General features: G+C 24.4%; 5 protein-coding genes across 5 annotated transcripts; 3 read left to right on the top strand and 2 right to left on the bottom strand. All coding sequences in view use genetic code 6, as the record gives it.

Annotated features, from left to right (window-relative positions):
• Positions 1-466: 466 nt before the first annotated feature.
• Positions 467-3259, top strand: TTHERM_00151160 (TLD protein; the record flags this gene model as incomplete). The annotated part of the gene is made up of 11 exons (XM_001021652.3): positions 467-502; positions 700-1082; positions 1146-1200; positions 1252-1411; positions 1465-1581; positions 1650-1984; positions 2042-2417; positions 2553-2629; positions 2681-2766; positions 2817-3180; positions 3239-3259. The coding sequence occupies 11 exons, from the start codon at positions 467-469 to the stop codon at positions 3257-3259; spliced, it is 2010 nt and encodes a 669-aa protein (XP_001021652.2).
• Positions 3260-3859: 600 nt separating this feature from the next.
• TTHERM_00151150 (hypothetical protein) lies at positions 3860-5179 on the top strand (the record flags this gene model as incomplete). Its single annotated transcript, XM_001021651.1, has 1 exon — positions 3860-5179. One exon carries the CDS (start codon positions 3860-3862, stop codon positions 5177-5179), a length of 1320 nt encoding a protein of 439 aa, XP_001021651.1.
• A 622-nt stretch (positions 5180-5801) lies between these two features.
• Positions 5802-6653, top strand: TTHERM_00151140 (eukaryotic-type carbonate dehydratase; the record flags this gene model as incomplete). The annotated part of the gene is made up of 1 exon (XM_001021650.2): positions 5802-6653. One exon carries the CDS (start codon positions 5802-5804, stop codon positions 6651-6653), a length of 852 nt encoding a protein of 283 aa, XP_001021650.2.
• Positions 6654-7030: 377 nt separating this feature from the next.
• TTHERM_00151130 (transmembrane protein, putative) lies at positions 7031-12957 on the bottom strand. Its single transcript, XM_001021649.2, has 4 exons — positions 9249-12957; positions 7930-9042; positions 7581-7871; positions 7031-7530 (listed from the first exon to the last, which is right to left on the bottom strand). The coding sequence occupies exons 1-4, from the start codon at positions 12889-12891 to the stop codon at positions 7148-7150; spliced, it is 5430 nt and encodes a 1809-aa protein (XP_001021649.2). The 5' UTR covers positions 12892-12957; the 3' UTR covers positions 7031-7147.
• A 324-nt stretch (positions 12958-13281) lies between these two features.
• On the bottom strand, positions 13282-19315 carry TTHERM_00151100 (transmembrane protein, putative). The gene is made up of 4 exons (XM_001021646.2): positions 15457-19315; positions 14273-15388; positions 13929-14207; positions 13282-13872 (listed from the first exon to the last, which is right to left on the bottom strand). The coding sequence occupies exons 1-4, from the start codon at positions 19250-19252 to the stop codon at positions 13469-13471; spliced, it is 5595 nt and encodes a 1864-aa protein (XP_001021646.2). The 5' UTR covers positions 19253-19315; the 3' UTR covers positions 13282-13468.
• Positions 19316-20008: the final 693 nt, after the last annotated feature.

Here is a 20008-nt window from a genome sequence, read left to right as displayed (position 1 = left end):
TCTTCTAAAATTATCTATCTATATTTGTTTAAGATTTAAAATTTTTACTTTATAAAATAATTGTGGAAGATGGTTATAAATAAGATAAGTTGGTAGCTAGGTAATAAAACAAAAAATATTTAGCATTTTATTTTACTAATTTTTAATTTAGTGTAAATTATAATTAATTAATTAAGGTAGAGACTTTGTGAAATGACCTTATTTTTATTTCAAAAGATCAAAAATCTTATTTTATTAAGATTATAGGGTTGTTTGTTGTATTACTGATACCTATTTATATAATCATGACTTAAATAATTCTTATTATCTATTTTATGATTATTATAATAAATATCTCATCATCAAACACTTTTTTTAGAATAATTATTATTATTATTTTAATTAGTTTTATAGAAAACAAATAATAAACTTAGCATAAAAGTGATCATTTTTAGTTTTAAAAAAAACTTTAAACCCATTTCATTGAATGCTGAATGCTTTTAAGAACTTGCTTAGCTTTGGAGTAATTAGCTATTTTTAAAATATTTTTCTACAATATTATTCATTACTGTGATAGCAATTATTTATCTTTAGCTTCAAAATTTATCAATCTAGTCATGAATAATTATTTTTAAGATAAGAAATAGCTTAAACTTAAAATAAATCTATAATAATTCAAGTTATGAATAAACAATTAATTATTTTACTTTTTAATTTTAGGGTAGCAATAGCAACGGAAATTCCAGTAATAAAGGATCAAGAAAATAGAGCAATAATTCATAAGGGAATCCTTCAGATGATAATATAAGATATGAAGTCATTAATTTCGAAATTTAAGAAAATGAAAATATGCCTAGGGTAAAACAGTTTATAGGTAAAGTCGAAGAAGAAGAGATAGAAAATCAATCTCCTTAATTATTAAAGAAGAGAAGTTAGAGTATGAATGTTAATAGCTCAAGTATAACGAGAAATAGTGAGCAATTTAAAAGTATAGGGGCAAATCCAAGCGATCAAAAATAAGAAGATGATGAATCGAAATATATTTTTTACACAACTACAAATTAAGATACACTTATAGGGCTATCTATAAAATTTAATATATCGTAAATTAATATATTTTAATTTGTTTAGCATATGTCAACTTTTTTTCAAAATTACTATTTTAGTGAATAAAAAATCAAGCTTATAAATGATGTTTCTGATACTGTATTTCCAGGAATGGTAATTTCTTTATATTAGATGATTAAATTCAATTTTTTTAACATAACCTAGAAACTTAAATTTCCTAAAGAACTCTGCTAAAGCTAATCTACAGAAGATAGTACTATTGATGATACATACTAAATGAATAGAAGAAAAGCTTTGTCATTAAAAAAAGAACCTCAAGCTTCGTTATAAAGCAGAATGGATTCAAACTAAGAAATTCATAGATGTAAAAAAACCATAGTCTATTATTAACTTTAAATTTCACTTTTTATAATAAAGTCCATTTCTACTACTGTACTCCCTATGGAAATATTATGGGTTGCTTATCAATTAATGATAGTGTTATTATGTTTGATCCGTCCCTTTCAAATGCTACTAATATGCAGAAATTACAAAGTTAGTTTATTAATGATAATTTTTTAAGCAAAAGCTCACAAATTTTTATTTCTATTGAATAAATTTAGAGAAAAGAGTGATTAAATTTTAAGCATGTATAGATATTAAAGATATAAATGAGTCTACTGCTCTAGTGTTACCTCCAAGAGCATCTGAAATAACTAATGAAAATGCTAAAGAATATGTCCTACAAATATCTCTTAGTCATATAGGAAACAAAGATATCTATAAAAAATATAAAGATCGTCTTAAATAGCTCAAAAAAGAGAAAAAATCAATTTCAACAGTGTATTTCAGAGTATTTGAAAAGGATCATTTAGGAAATGATTTAAGTAATTAAGATAAGTAGTAAATAGTTCAATAAGTTGTAGAAATCATTAACAAAAATATTGAAAACTACTAAGTAATCTACTTTTAGTAAAAACAGTATTTTTATATTATTTTTTATTGAATTACACAGAAGAAAAAACAGGAATAAAAGCTTGAAGCTGATTTGCAAAAATCGAATAATAACTCTGACCAAACAAGCAGCAGCGAAGAAAAACATTTTAATAGAAGTTAAAGCAACCCAATTATTTCAAAAGCAAATAGTGACTTTGAAAGCATGTTATTAAACGATACAAAAACTCAAGACACTAACATGACTTAATCACTTACACATGAGAAAAGCAAAGAAAAAGAAGATAAAAGCCAAGAAAAGGAAGAATAGAAAGAGGGAAGTGATGAAGAATTTGAACAAGAAAGCTTAACTATTTTACCATTTTTTGATATTTTATATGAAAATATTGTTCAAAAGAAAAAACTTACTACCTAAGAAGCAGAATAAAATTAAATGAGTAAAATTTACTTTAATTTATTTACTTAAATATTTAAAAGAAAAATAATAAATAGATGTTGAAAGCTATTTCTTATTTTGTTAACTTAGCTTGGATAAATTTTTTATCATTAAATAAATAATTATTTTTTTATAGATTAATGGTTGACTCTTGAATTTGGTGCTAAGATGCTCGAGCACTCCAATGTACTGACCCAGGAATTGTTTTTACAGGTATAATAATTTTTTGTAAGAGTTAAATTGAAAATTAAAAAAATTTTTAAGATTATATATTATGTACCTTCTATGTTTAGATACACAAATTGGAGACTACTATACTCTAACATGAAGCATGGCATGAGTTTTTAGACGTAAAATTAACAAATAAAAATAATATATTGAACTTATTTTCTATTAATAGCCTGTATAGACATTGTGAAGAGGAGTCTCCAATATTTTTAGTTGTTTAAACCTTTTAAGGAGAGAAATTTGGAGCTTACCTTTCTGACCCTCTTCATATTACTCATGCTTTTTATGGTAATGGAGAATGCTTTTTATTTAAATTTTAAGGAGAAGAATAAAAAATAAAAGCCTTTTAACCTACTGGTAAAAACTAGCATTTTATCTTCTCAAATTCAGATGGATTAGGAGTTGGCTGTGGTGAAAAATATGGATTATTTATAAATTGTGACCTATATAGAGGGTAGACTAACAAATGTGATACATTTGATAATGAAATTCTAAGCTCTGATGGAAAAGAATAGTTTAAAATAAAAAACATAGAAGTAAAGTTTAAAATAATATTAGCTAATTTGAAAATAATATTATTAATATAATTAATAGATATGGGGTATAGACATGTGAAAAATCTATTTTAGTTTTAAATTTAATTTTAAAATGGAAGATTAGATGCAGAAAATTAAAACTTTCTAGAATAGTTAAATTTTAGTATTTCTTAAATCTGTTCAGCCAGCATCAATCAATCAATCTTTCGTTCAATCCTTCAATTTTTATCGAATTTTCTAATAAATTATAAAATACATTACAAAAATTTTACTTATTAACACAAATTTGAATTATATATCCTTATCTATCTATCAATCAATCTATTTATGTATTTCTCTATTCTATATTTATTTATACAATTTAATTTTTTTAGTTTTCTTAAAACATTTTAATGAAAAAAATTAGACAAATATATATTGTCTATTTTAAATTTTATGTATGCACTATTATATTTCAAGGTTACTTGATAATCTTGCTTGAGTTTTTCCAGAAAATAATGGTAATTTCTTAGATTTTATGCTTTCATAAATTCAATCAATTAACAAATATTTTGTTTGAAAATAAATTAAATAAATAAATAAACACAATATATCTTTTCTTAAAATTCTATTTGATTAACAAAAAGACTTTATCATATAATAATATATAGAAAGACATAGTTTTTAACATCTTTGAAGTATGAACTAAAATTTAAAGCATCTTCGCTTGTTTCATAATAGCTTGAATCATAAGAGAAAATAACATATTTTCAAAATATTTAAGAAGGAAGAGTATAATAGTCCCTTCGAGTTTAAGGATGAAAAAAAAGATAATGAAGTTGAATAAAAAATTAAGGAAGCCAAGGATTAATTATAAAGTTATGGAATCCATAATATATAATCAGCCAAGCAAATGGAAAGTGAGAAAAAAAATATACAAATGTAAACAATATCAGAAGTGCAATCTCAATAGGAGGATTCTATCAAAGAGTAAAAGGAGGAAATTTAAATTGAATAGGATTAAGTATTCTAAGATGAACAGTAGAATGATAAGTAAGCAAAAAGTTAAAATAATATTTCTCCAGATGTATATTCAAGTCAAAATAGCTCTCTTTAAATTGAAGATAAAGTTAAATCAACAACCTTAGGTGACTTAAATAAAAATCGCTTTTAATATCAGTAATAATCAATTAAAAAAAGTATACTTCCTCCATTTTAGCAGCTGGATGATGGATTTATTCATTCTTATACACTTTATTCAAAGAATTTATAATTGCACTCTCCTTTTAGATGGACTCCTTATATTTAGCATTAAGACGTTTCTGAAAGAGAATTTTAGCTTAAAATGAAATAGTTTAAAAAGAAAAAAATATTTGATGTTAAAGACGAAGCTGAATTAATTGATACGTTCTTATTTTAAGCCTTAAAAAACACCGGATTTGACTATTATTATGATTATATATGCTAGCCCTCAAACTCTTGCCCGTTTCATGGCAGAATTGATTTCTTAATTTATCATAGAGATGCAGAAACCAAAGTTCCATTAGTTCCAATATTACGTGCTCGTAAAGAAAAAAACTCTCTCGGCGAATGGGAAGATAAATTCAATTAAGCTGAGCTACTAGGAGCTGCAATATGGGCTTTAACGAATATGAAAGCTAGAGACCCTTAAATTTCTGTATGTAGAGCTATTTAAACCAATGGAAATCAATGGAGAATGATATAAATTAATGACAAAGGAGAATTCGAAAAAACTCATATTTACACTCCTGAAAAAGATGAATATTAAAAAATATATAGAGACGAAGAAGCTCAGAGCGTTGCTTTAGGTCTCATAAAATTTGCTTTAAACTAACCAGATGAAAAAGAAATAGCTCTTAAAAAGGTTTATGATTTTGTAGATGAAAGGAAATACCTTACTGAGCTTGATCCTGAGACAAAAAGCAAATTAGACAGAATCCACAAAAATTATTTCTTCCTTCCTAAATTTGTTAGAGACTTTTTCTTTGGTTACAAATGAAATATCAAATTTGCAAAAAAAATAAACTTTTATTTTACAAAACGAAAATGTATTAACTTATTTATTTATTTAATTATTTCTTAAAAAATCAAATGTATTTTAAAAAAATACTATATTTTAATGTTTCTTAATTTATTTAATATTCTATTTTTGTCATGTAAATATCTAACTAAGTATTCATTCTCAAATATATTAATGTATTTTATTTTTATATGGATTATTTCTTCAAAAATAAATAAGTTGAATATGAAAAAATAAATTTAAAAAAACAAACTGATAAAAGTAAAATTAATATATTTGACAAATTGGCTTTTTTAATAAACAAAAATATTATTATTTTTCAAACTCAGCACTTTATATGATGACGAAGGGAAAAAAAACCTTATGGTTAAGGTTCAAGTTTCTGCATAATTTGGGAGAATTTATTAATATGAGTTACTGCAAAATTAGTTAAAGTAAAAGTAAAGCTAACAAATCGAAGTAAATACTAAATCAATAACTTAAAAATTAGGTTCAGAAATTTATTTAAAAACAAAGCAGTAAAAATTTACCTATATAATTAATTAATTTAATACTAAATTTCTACTAAAAAAAAAAGAAAGAATAAAACTCAAATAAAGAAATGAAAATTTTCAATTTGATTTTAGTTCATTTAATTATTTTAAATTTATGCTATTCATATACTTATGACTAGCATGGTTCAGATTGGCCTGCTACTTGTACAACTGGGCAAAGATAATCTCCTATAAATATAGAAACTTATCTTATAAATGATACACCTGAATGCTATAATGTTGATTTCTAGTATATGGGGAAATTTAACGCATAAACCCTATAAAACGGACATACTCTCTAAACTTCGGTAGGAAACTCACTTCCTTTCTTTGAAATCGATTTCGCAGATGCTTATGGAGTAAAAGCTACCTATAGAGCTATATAGTTTCACTTTCATTCTTTATCAGAGCATACTATTGATGGCGAACACTTTGATTTAGAGTTACATATTGTAACCTAAAACGTAGTAAAAACGCCCAAAAAATTGGCAGTTTTTGGTATTTTCATGTAAGAAACAGAAAATGAAGCTGAAGAAACTTAACTTTTTAAAAAATATGAATTTGCAGGTGAAAATGTTAACGACTTATCACCAAAGTTTGAACTTGATTTTACCTCTATGTTGAACCTAGTTTTTAGCCAATAAAATAAGGCATATATATACTAGGGTTCTCTCACTACACCAACTTGTGATGAGATTGTAAATTGGCATGTATTTAAAAATCCTGTGAAAATATCAAAGAAAACCTTAGATAAGTTTAAAGAGCTTTGGTTTAATTAAAGTGGAGAGATCAAAAGCGGAAACTATAGGACAACTGTTCCTTTAAATGGTAGAACAGTTAAGTATATAAAATTTTGCAGCTCTTCAATCATATCCTTCTCATATATTGCCATATTCTTATTACTAAAAATATTTTTCTGATAAATTAAATATTTTTATCTTAATGCATTATTTTATTTTATAAAGTAGTATATTTAGTTGGTAAAAATATAAAATTTTATTTTATGTAAAACCATTCAAATTATTAATTGATTTTTTTATTTGATTATTTTCTTTTTGTTTAAACGTAATAAAAATTATTGATAAAATGTTATGAATATATTTTTGATTATTAATCTTAACGAAATTTACGATTTTCCTTTGATTTTATTTGTATATAATTTTACTAAATAACATATAAATATCTTGAAATGTAATTAAATTTCTTTAATTAAATTTACATTTTATTTTATTGGCATTAAACATGCACGTTCTTTTACTAAAAGACTTTGTTAAAAAATTAAAATTTTTAATTAAACTTATCAATAAATTATCAAAGATATTAACGCCAATTAACAATAAATATATTTTATTTATATAAAAGCTACAAAATTTAATAAAAGAAAACAATAAATATAAAAAAAAGTAATTCATTTTCATTTTTGAGTTTCTGGATTAATTTACTTAGCACTATTAAAAGCTTATCTAACCAGATTATTTTTATCAAATATAAATTTAGATGAAACAGGAACTGAGTACATTTCTATTTCTAAATTAGCTTTTTCAGCATCTAAGTTTTAGGATAAAAATCCTGAACTATAAATATCTAAATCTTATTCTTGATTTCCTTTAATTAAATTGTTATTATTCTCTAAAATTCTTCTTTCAGATTATTAAGGAAAAGATTAAATAAGAGGTGTTGATTGTTGATTTGGACTATTAACAAAATTTGAAGGTTTTTAATCTTTGATTACTATAGAGACAGGTGCTTAAATTGTACTTTGATGTTCAATTTCTCTTTTAGTATTAATTAATTTTGCTAATTTAAAAAAAATTCTTTAATTTAAAGTTAAAAATAGACTTTCATACCTGTTGCAAAATGATTGTTGAGCTGCTCCTAGAAATACTTTTATACTAAATATTATCTATTATTTCTTAGTAATTTCCATCTTTTAAGAACCCTAAAATAATTACTTGAAAGCAAGTTTGATTTTTTTAAACATGGAATGAACTTTGCAAAGTTCTTTTTCATAAATATTAATAGTTTAAGAAAAGCAGAATTGAAGTTATTAATTTTCAAAAATGCTATTATGCATATCATTACTAAAAAATAACCAACATTTGTAATTACAGTTAACATTTGAATGATATCATTAAAACCTTTTTTCAAAAAAAAATCATAAGAAAGATAAATTTATAGTGAAATAAATTAAATTACTTGAGGAAGTACCTAAAGTAGCCGAAATCATATTAAATAAAACAATTATAATCAGCACTACATGAGACATAACATCTACTCTAAATACTTAGATATTCTAGTAAGGAAGAATCTTAACTGAAACTATTAAGTAGAAAAATAACAAAAGAGTAACACAATTTAATTTAAACTACTAATCAGAATTCACTAGTGTTTAAAAAACTACAATAATAATCCTAATAGCACAGCGGAAAAATTCAAAGTAGTAGTATTTTTCTTTGTATTCTAAGTAAAGATATCCATACATTTACTTTGTTACTATTAGATGCAATTTATTTCTTCTTCTGCTTAACAAAATTAAGAAAATTACAGGAAATAAGCACCATATTAAAAAAGCAGGGATAGTATAAAAGTATAAGAACTCATGGTATGAAGAATCTTTATAGCATTCAAAGTTTGCATCTGCAATGAGAGATTTTATTTTTCCTAAATTTTAGCACCCTATTGAACTTAGGAGGAACATTATGCTATCTGGCTAAAAGAACATGACAAGAAATACAAATGTGGTATAGAAAAATTATTTTTATATTTTTTGACATTTTATTAATTTATAAATTATATACAGAATCATTACTACAAAACAGTAAATCAATGGAAGTAATGAGGATTGTAGAACTCTAAGTTGCATAATATTTTTATAATTTAACTATTAAAGAAAACAATTCGAAGAAAGGATAAATGATGTGTTAGGATTACCAGTAAATTTAGGGACAACTGTAACAAAATCTGGTAGTTGTAAACTAATAGAATTCAGTACAGCTAAAAGTTAAAGATAGTGTATGAGAAGTTTTATATATTAGCTGCTTTCATCCCTTAAAGAGCTCTTTGAAATACTAGCAAGCTTAAGAATTCTAATATAGTAGGCAAGGGAGTGTATATTATTATTATCAATTACATTATTAACTCCAAACACTAAATAAAAAGTTGTAAAGATAAAGATTAGGCAGTTATAAAGCACTTATTTTTACTAGTTGTCACATTAATAGCAAGCACCATTTATACCTTTTTAAGTAAATGAAAATCCCCATTATTCTCCCCAGAGGTCACATCCTTAGCAAAGTGGTCCAACATATCCTAATTAATATAAAAAACTGAATTAACAAAATATATTAACATATTTTTAAATTTATATTTTTGTGTTAAAATTCCAATTTAAAATCAAGAAAAATCTTTTAATTAAATTTTTAATTATTTTATCATAAAATGTGTGAATAAATTTATAAATCAAATCTCGATTATAAAAATATTTTTTATCATTTAGCTATAAATTTTAAATTTACCTTTCTTGCAAGTTTATTAGGTGCTCTCAAATAAGCAGCTTCCTAAATCTTCTCTGCATTAATAAATTTCGTCGGTATCATTTTTTTATCTCCAGTATCCATCTTTCAAAAGTATTGTGTAATTTTAGCAAAGATATGCAGAATCTGGGCATTTTAAGCATTGTGTATCATTATTTGTTAATGTGTATGAATTTAGAGGGCAAGGAAGGCATTCAGTTATATTGTTTTATGAATTGATTTCTTTTAATATTTCACCTTTAATGCAGTCTCTAAATTATAATTATATTGCTATTATACTTGTATAACTTGAGGTTAGTAATCCGAGTAGGGATGTAAAATTAATTAAATTTCGTTTTTTTAAGATTTTTTGTGGTGATTAAATTATTTTGATTTATTCTTATAATCCTTCAAAATACTCCAGGATTCTAGAAGACTGCCTTAATGGTTTTTCTATAAAATTCTCTAGCAAAACTAAAGGTAAAACTTTACCTGGGATACCTTATACTGTCAGATCGCTAGTTAAGCAAAAACCTTATCTATCTTGGCAATAATCTGTAATGAAGTTTTCACCTATGAAAGTTATTATATAAGATTTTAAAACTCCTCCTAGTTAATTTATTTCAAGAGCTATAGTTGGGGGATAACTTATTTTTGGGTCTATTATCAAAATTTTTCCTGATTAATCAAAAACTTGTACTAAAATATCTAGTTTTTACCCACTTCTTATGTTGCTAGCATAGTATGCATTTTAAATGTTAACTTAAGCCTACTAGAAGAAATAACTTTGAAGCTTCAAGAATTCGCTTTAGTTAATTTCATTAACTTAGTTCCCATTTATAAATATTTTAAATGTTTGTAATCTAGAAGCAACGTCATCACCAAATAAAAGAGCTATGTTATTTGACATGATTGTTTATTAATCATATTAAAGATATGACAAAAAACCGCTTTCTATTCTTACTCCTCCCCCAATATACGCTTTATTAGATTAAATTATTGTTTTATTTAAAAGTATTGGTCCTTTAGAAATTAGAATTGCTCCTCCAGCAGCATTAGCGGAATTATTAATTAATTAGCAATTTATTAGCTATGCAAACTGGGTTTAATTGAAATATATGCCTCCGCCCCCATACGCAGTATTGTTTGTGAAATTAGAATCTTATATTTATACAAAATTTTAAGTAAAATAGATTGTCCCATTAGCCGCTTGTTAAGAATTGTTGAATGCAGAAACTTTAGAGAAGAATGCAGAATTTGAGCTGACATAGATTTATTAACCGAAAATTCCAAGATTATCTCTTATTATTACATTAGCTGCTACAACTTATACTTGTTAATTAGTAATGAATTGATTTTGTGAATTATTAAAATAAGGAACAATCTACAATGTCTGGACATTCATATTACTTTTGATAATTAAATTACTAATGTAAATAGAATTAGGTCCTTAAATTAAAAATAGTTTGCCAAATATTAACTTATTCATAAAGTAATTTCCAGCTGTGATAACGTTTTGGATATTGACTTACTAACATCCAGAAATTATAATCATAGGCTAAATATTTAAATTAGACAGTGTGATATTCGTGTTATTAAATGTAACCTAGGTCGATTAGATTATTTTAAATAAAGAGCTATATTAATCAGATAATGTTACATTATATATGCTTATGCTGCCAAAAAAAATTTGATTACAGTTAATAAATGTTATCAAAGTACTGTTAATTAGTGTAAAATTATGAAAATAAGCTTGTCTGATAATAACTGAATTCTTATTTTGAATTATTAGAGTTGAGTTTTAAGCTATACTATTGAAAATTATTGTATCTAAAATAAATTCATTAACTTGAGACTAATTTATGGTAACTGGCTCAGAGTTAGCTTAGAGCTGTAAATTAATTCCCATCAGTTTTAATGATTTGAATTTGAATCCAATTAGGCTAAGAGCATTAATAATAATAGGATTTGATTATTATGTACCCACAATTTATAATTACCTGATATTTGTAATTTAATCAAGCTAAGAATTGTAATTAATATTATTAATAACTTAATAGATTAACTTTTAATCACTAGATATTTAGTTGCTCAAAGAGCTCTATATCGTATTTATCCTTAATTTTTGAAGATTAGATGATTACTCAAATTAACTCTAAAGCAAAAAAATACAGCCTTAATTAGGTGATGTTTATAAAGCTATTGCTACTGGCTATAATCCTACAAATGATCTTATTTGCTAGGCTCCTTACAATACCAAAGTAGCTAATGGCTGCGCGTATATCAGATTTACTACAGGAAAGTTGTTATTAAACAGATTAGAAATATTTACTACATTGCTCTGGAAATTGTAAGTTAATAGTGACAATATGTTATTTTAAGAATTATTGCATATTAACATAAAATTTTGTTACTAACTTTAAGATTAAATTAAACCAACCGATGAGCAAGCCACAATATTTTAATTTAAATTATTAATTGTTACCTATGGGATTTAAGATAGACTCTAAGCACCTAATGCTTGAGTATATTGATATGAGTTGATGGCATTTGCTGAAATTGAAAAACACTTTTAAGCGCTTTCATCTAAAACTAATGATAAAACATTACTCTAATCCGATATTTGCTAACTGTAACAAGTAACAAAGCTAGAAGAATATATATTTCCAGAAGCGAAATAAAGTATTTCGCTATTTTACTTTAAAAGCAAAATTTTTGGTGCAGGGGTTGCTACTGAATTTAAAGTGCAGAGATCTTGCTCTACTAATTAGCCATTTGTAAGTTGAAGGCTAAAAGATTAGAATTTCTGAGAGGAGTTAACACCTAGAGAAATAATTAGCGAGCTGTTTATGTAAAACAATTTGATAACATTTCCAAATTTTCCAGTATAGCTCCAAGTACTGATAATATTTTATACTAATCCATTAACTAAAATATTTATATAACTTAATTGTTTTAATGGAGTTTGCTTTGCAATCAAATTAATATTAAATCCATTAGTACTACTTATATCAACAATAGCATCTAATATTTAATTATTTTCTGCAACTATATTTTGAAGTACAATAGTTTATTAATTGCTATTTTAAAGACTATAAGCTATTAATTAGGAAGATTGAAACCACACAACTATGCATGAACCTAAAGATTAGTTGCCATTAACTTTAAATCCTGTTATTAAATCGTTAGATATGTTCGAAGTTAGCTTTACTATTGACATATTTGTATCTATAGAAACAATATCTAAAAAGTATTGCGTTTAGATTTAGTTTACGGGAATCGCTTGACCTTACATATAAATGACACCAGGAGTTATACTAATAATATTATCAGTTGAAGAAATGCTGTACTATTATGGGCATAAATTTTTTATTTAGCATTAATTAGACTGCAATGATGAATTAAGGAAGTCAATTTATGTAGAAGGGCACTAATTTAAACACTGCGTCTAATCAGAGCTACTAAATTAATAATATTAGCAAGTACTGCTTGGAGCGCATATATTTGAGCTATTAATTGTGAAGCCTTATTAACACATTAGACAGCTTACAGATGTTTTAGAACAAAATAAGCAGTTTGCATCACTTGAACAATCTGCTATTAATATATCTATTAAGCTTATAAGTAATATTAGCTTGAATATCATTTTGCTTTTTTTTAGTTAGCAACTGGTTTTTAATCTCTTTTTTCTAAATAAACTTATTAGAATGTCTTAATTAATTAATTTTTTCTACCTCAATTTATATTAATGTAAATTATATTTTTTTTGAAATACAAATAGGGTATCATGTAACGTTGATACAATTTTACAAAAACAAGAATCCTTTTATGATTTATTATTTTATCTTACAATTTAATTTAAGATCACTAATCTTCTAAAAATTTGTAAAGAAAATGAGGTGTAAGGATAGTTAGTATTATAATTAAAAATTATTACTAAAGAAAAAAATTAAAATCAACCATGATTCAAAAAAAAATTTGAACTACTCTATAAAATAAAACATCAAAATCAAAAGAATTATTTGATAAATAAATAAATAAAATTTGAGAAAAGTAAGCAATACTTAAAAAAACTTAAATAAAATTAGAATACTGTTATTGTACAAATAATAATCTATTTAATTTATTAAGAATTTTAAAATCAAAACAAGAAACATAATATTTATAATTGATTTTTAGTATTTAAGGTTTTTTTTTAGTTATTAATTAAGTGGTCTTTTTATTCATTTTTATGGCGCATGCAAATTAATCTAGTTTTGAGAGGCCATAAGAACATTTTTTTAAGAGATAAATTTTTAAAAAACAGGTAATTAATAATTGTCAAAATCAGCATAGTTTGATTATTAATTGATATTTATCTCAGAGCAAGCAACTGAAAATATCTCAAAACTGTTTTTATCATTATTTTTTGAATGAATACTGCATCTATTGTTTCTCTGAATGTTTACCTCTTGAATGCAATTTTCTATAGACTAAATCACTCTTGGAGTTTCTATTAATAGAAGTTTATTTTTTTCAATTGATATATCTTTTTTATTTAATTATTGGTTATCTTAATTATTTGGTCCTGTTGTTAAGTGGTTTTAATTTTTTAGCTGCTATTCTGTAGAACAGATGGTCTTTTAATCTAATTAATATATAATTACATTAAAAAAATTTATTTCAAAAAAAGGAAAAATTTACTTGGAATTCTTTTGATATTCTCATAATTAAATTTATATAACATAATATTATGAATGTTTCTTTTCACAAACTTCCATCTCAGCAAAGTTTTCATCTTTTATTCGTGGGATGCTATTTTAATTTTCTTAAGGAGGGGTAAAATGAAGCCAATTTTGCTTTACATAGTAGATACCAAAAAAGTGTATTATCTTACCTTCAAAGAAGCTATAAGTAATACCATGGTAGAAACATAAAATATATTCAGACTTGTTACAACTATTGCGATGTAGTAAGAAGAATCTATTTAGATTATAAATTTAAATAGAATTTTTAAAAGATATTTTTATAAAAAATAAAAATTTTACCTTTGTCCTATTCGAAATTAATATGGAGTATTGAAAGTATTACCCCAAAAAGCAGAACGCAATGAGTAATAGTATCCACATGAAATAAAAATAAACTAAGGAAGGGTTTAATTTTGTTTGAGATTATTATGTATAGAGAGATTATTATTGCAATTAAATTCAAATTAAAAGAACCTGATGAGTTAGACAAAGTGTAAATTGAAACTATAATCATTTTGAAGCAACTTCTAACAAATTCAAAATAATAGCAATTTGGTTTATACTCTAAATATAAATAGCCAAACAACTTTTTTGTTGAAATCATGTTTAACTTGTTCTTTCTTTTTCTCAAAAAGTAAAGAATTGATAAAGGTCCTAGAAGCCAAATTGCCAGAGATGGTAGTGTAACATAATACAAAAATACTTTATATTCATAAGTGGTATAACACTCGTAATTTGCATCTGCAATCAAATATAAGCTATTTCCTAACTTCTTACATCCTACTGCTGATAGTAAGAACATCACAGAATCCGGTTAGAAGAAAATTATCAAAAAAATAATAGTTGTGAATATAAACTGCCTTTAAAAATTTTTAATTATTCGTATGAAGCATAGAATGCAGTAGATAGCTATCACACTTAAGCAATAAACTAATGGGAGAAAAGCTGATTGTATGACTCTAATTCTCATTATATCTGTAAATCCTATTTAGGAAACAAGACAGTTACCTGACAATATTAAAGAAGAAGCAGGATTACCAGTAAAACTAGGAACAAAATTAATAACATTAGGCATTTGAATAGATACAGAGTTAATTACTGCTACAATTTGTAAAAAATGGGTCATAAGTTTAATGTACTAGCTGCTTTCGTCTTTAGTTGAACTTCTAGAAATGGGAGCTATTCCCATCATCCTTAAATAGTATGCTGTAGAATGATGAATATTATTTTTAATAGCCATATATATTCCAAATAATAAATAAAAAGTAGTTAAACAAAATAGTACAATTAGAAATGAGATTTAGCTACTCTACCCATCACACTCAGCACAACCATCCTTAAGACTCGAAATAGAATATTTTTTGCCCCAGTGATCTCCATGAATGTCACATCCTTAACACAAAGGTCCAATTGATCCTATTTGAAATAAATAAAAGAAATTAATAAATTAACAAATAATTAATAATTTATTTGTAAAAATCTACCTTCTTTGCATTGCTTGCCTATGTTTTTTTAAGTAAACTCTAAGCATGTTGGGATTGTTTTATCACAAGAGTAAATTTCATCAGATGATTTATTTTATCTCCAATATCCATCTTTCAGCAATATTGTTGAGTTTTAACAAACTTAAGCTGAGTCTGGGCATTTTTGACACTCAGTTTAATTGCTAAATAGGCTATATGAATTAATTGGACAGGGAAGGCACTCAACGATTCCTAAATCTTTGTTTATGACCTTTGATATTTCTCCTATTTAGCATGGCTTAAAATCTATTACTAATCCTGTCGCTAGTACGTCTTAAGAACTTAAAATTGCAGAAATCGTTTCAACATCTGACAGCAGTCTTTTTCTTGAATTTTTCTGGTTAAGATATGAAAAATTTTCAAGTAAAGTTATTTTTCCTTCGTTATTAGCAATTTTAAGATAAAAATCGTTTAATTTTTAAGAATGAATTAAATTTGTTTAATTTTCTTTCGCTTACCCTAAATTTTAATTTTGATTACAGTTTATAGTATCAGAAAAAAATTAAGAATTAGTTTGAAGAATTTGTGATTGTAAATGTCTCATTCTTTTTACTTAGCTTTAGTTATAGGTAAACTCAATAAAATTTTCTACTAAAAATATTGGACTCTTCTATCCAGGGCTTCCAAATATTGTTAAGGCATCAGAGCGTATACCTCCTTCACTTAGATAAAATTTTGAAAGCTATATCTCACCTATAATAGATACTACATAAGAAGTTAATACACCACTAATAGCTCTCAGTTCATGTTATATTTTGCTTGGATATTAGCTTATCTTATTTGGATCATAAACGAACAGTGATCCGTCAACATCATACAACTTTACTAAAATATAGATTTATGACCCACTTCTTAAATCTTATGTCAAAAATGCTTTCATTATCCTAAAGTATTCCTCATATTAAGAAATTTAGGTATTTAAATAAGCTACTATTTCTTAGTTTAGTTCAGTCATAAGCTGATTGTTAACATAAAGCTCTCTTTTTGCAAGTCGAGATACTATGTTTTAACCATAAAGCTAAGCCTTGTTGTTGATTATTTTTGTTTTTGTATCATATTAAACATAAAATAACTTTCCTTGCTCTATTCTTATACCTCCACCAATCATAGCATAGTTGGATTAGATAAGCGTGTTGTTCAAAATGGCTTAAGAACTCAGTAAAAGTACTGCTCCACCAGTAGCAGTTGCATTGTTATTTTTAAAAATGCATTATACAATCTAAGTAAATTTGGTTATATTGAAAAATATGGCTCCTCCTGAAAATGCTTGGTTATTCAAAAAGTTCGATTTTTAAATAAAAATATCAGCATTCTCTAAATAAAAAGTTCCATTAGAGTGAAAACTTGTATTATTTTAAAAATTTAATGAATCTCCAAAAAAGTACATTGATTGAATTGACATCTATGAATTTTAATAAGCCGTATTATTATTTACTGTTATGTTTTAAAAGATAGCTATGCTTTTTTCATTAATAACTTTATCTCCTTCATCATTGTAGTATGATTAAAGCATATTTATTGTTGTTACATTATTGTTTTGAATAGACTGTAAATTAATTAATTCTAATCTATCAGATCCTTAAATATTAATTAAGCTTGGTTAGCTACTATAATAGATTACCTAACCGTTCTAATTTGTATTATTGTAAAAGTACGAGTTTTAAATTTAAATATATTTTGGTTTAGTGATTTATATGAGCGATTAAGAATTCACATTGCAATTAACTATTTACAAATTCCTTAAATAAATCTAATTAGATGAGATTATTTAAAATAGCCCACTTAGGCCATCTTAAAATGTAGTTGATAAGATTTTCATGTTTTTAATTATTACATTCGAGCAATTTTTTAATTGAAAAACAAAACTATTAGATATTTAACTACCATAAATTACAACTTCATCAAAGACAATCAAGTCTAAATTTATGAAGCCAATAGAAATACTATTAATTTGTTAAGAAATAGAAAGTTTTGAAATAAATACTGAATTTAAGTGACTTGAATTTCCAATAGTAATGTTTTGACTAAATGTAATATTATTTAGATTTAAGACTAAAGAAGGATATTGCATATTTTAAATCCATGATTGTAGGTTAGAAATATAATCAGATCCTTTAGATTTTAATTAAAAATATTGAACACCTTTCAAATTTTTTATTTGATTTATATTTTCAAGATTGGAGATGTCTTATTAATAATTAACTATTAATTTTATTTACTAAATGAAATTTTAACTTTGCATAGTATTAGCAATAATTATCACTTTTGAACTCAGTTATTAAGTCTAAGAATTTAAACCTTAATCTGAGATTTGATAAGTACAACTGCTTTGAGTATAGTCATTTAAAAATGTGGAGATGCCTTGAGCAAAGATATATTATTATTAAGTGGAGAGCAGAATAGCTTGTTTTTATGCAGTAAAAAGAAGAATATTATCAGTAAAAGTAAATGTACCAAATTTTTGAAATTAATTATTTTCATTGATTTGTAAGTAAATTAATTAACTTTTAGCTTCATTAAAGCAAATAATTGACAGCTAAGAATTTGTTTAAGTGTAATCTATGCAAAAAGATATTTCTAATAATGAGTTATCTAAAAGTAATTACTGATTTAGTTTATTGTTAATATCTTGTATTCCAAGATTTTAATCAAAAGGAAAACCATATATTGATGAATCGCTTATTATTATTAAAAATCCTTTTTGATCGTTAGTTAGAACCTATCTAATATTTTTAAAGTTAATAATACTCAAAAAGTCAGAGCAGCTCTTCAAATTAGAAATTTTTAATCCGCTAACTGAGTAAAATAAAATTTCTTAGGTACTAGGACTAAAAACAGGTGTAAATGTATTTTTGCTATATTGACAAAAGGCTTAAGGGCTAAAATTATTTTGATCTTGTATTTATAAGTAAATTGCGTTTATTGTTTAAGATGAACTATCTTTGATAGCTTCTATAATGATACTTGTAGAGGAATAGAAAATAGCATTTGCAAATGAAAAGATATTTAAATTAGATGGATTAATTTAGATCGGATTTTATTTCTATTAAGATTAGAAATTATAGTTGAATATTACTAATTCCCCATTGAAAATACAAATTATTTAAATCTAACTTGAGTCCCAATTAACAAAAAAATTCAATAATATTTGATTATTTTGATAAAAGTCTATCACTTAAGAGCTAGGAGTCAATCTAACCTTAGTATAAACAAGATACAATCTTTATTAGTTAGTTGTTGAGATAATCATACTACTTTCATAATACTCGTAATAGAATAGTTATCCGGTTGATTCATTTATATTTTAGTAAGATATAGTAAACTGATTATTTCCGCTTTCAATATCAATTATATTTATTCCATTTAAATTACCAGCAAAGATGACCTAGAACTATTTATCTAAATAATAGAATATTCCAACTTTTTAGTCAATAAGTTAGTCTTAGATAGGGATCAAAACAGGACAATAAACAATATCAACACAATTAATTTACTATTATTATCTATCGTATTAAACCTCCTACTAGCCCAAACATGAATCAGAACACTAATTATTAGTTTGATTAAACTAGTTTAATTGGCATTTTTATATTTTTTCACATATATTAAGCTAAGATGAAGATATTTAATATCCCGAATCACAAAGAAGGCATTATTTTGTTTATTATACGTAAAATAAGCAATTATTAACCTATCCTTTAACTTGCAAATACTGAGAAATCAAAAAAAGTAATAGATATGATAAAACTCTTATCATCTTTTTAAATTTTGAAGAATAATTTTGATACTTAGGATATTTATTACGTTTTTTTTATTTTATAAATTAAATAATTATTAAAAAAAAAAAGTTGGTCCTTTTTTAAATTCATGCTTTGAACCAAAAATAATTATAAAAATACAATATTGTTAATTCTTTTAATTTTCAATTAGTAAAATGACTCTAAAATATGTGTAACAATTCTTAATCCTGCATATATTTGTAAACAACCAATATTTTATAGCAAAAATATTAATTAAATCAATAAATTCAAGTAAAATATTAAAAATGTAATTTTGCTAAATTTGGATATCGTTAAATTTTTTAGCAATCTTCTTTACCTTAAAATATTAGATTTTTAAAAATACAAACATTTAAAATTCATGGATTAAATAAAAAATATGATTCCTTTTAAAATAAAAAGAAAAAAGGAGAGGTTTACTCATGTAGATTATGTTATTTTCAATTTTGTATTGAAATATAATTTATCACTTGAATAGTTAAGTTTTTTCAGCAAAAATTCTTATATTTATTAAAAAATAAGTAAAAAAACACTTACTTTAATCGAAAAAACTGCTTTTATTATCTTAAATTATTTTAGATATTTGGAATAATATTAATTTAAATTTAATTCATAAAGAATAATTAGTTTATTATTTAAAAACTGATAGGGATTATGCTTATTTTTGTTTTAAATGTAGGCCAGAATGTTTATATGTGTAATTTTCAATCATATTTTAATTGCTTTTTATTATT

Source organism: Tetrahymena thermophila, assembly GCF_000189635.1.
Source record: "Tetrahymena thermophila SB210 genomic scaffold scf_8254545, whole genome shotgun sequence".
NCBI lineage: Eukaryota > Ciliophora > Oligohymenophorea > Hymenostomatida > Tetrahymenidae > Tetrahymena > Tetrahymena thermophila.
This window is presented reverse-complemented; position numbering and strand designations above follow the sequence as displayed.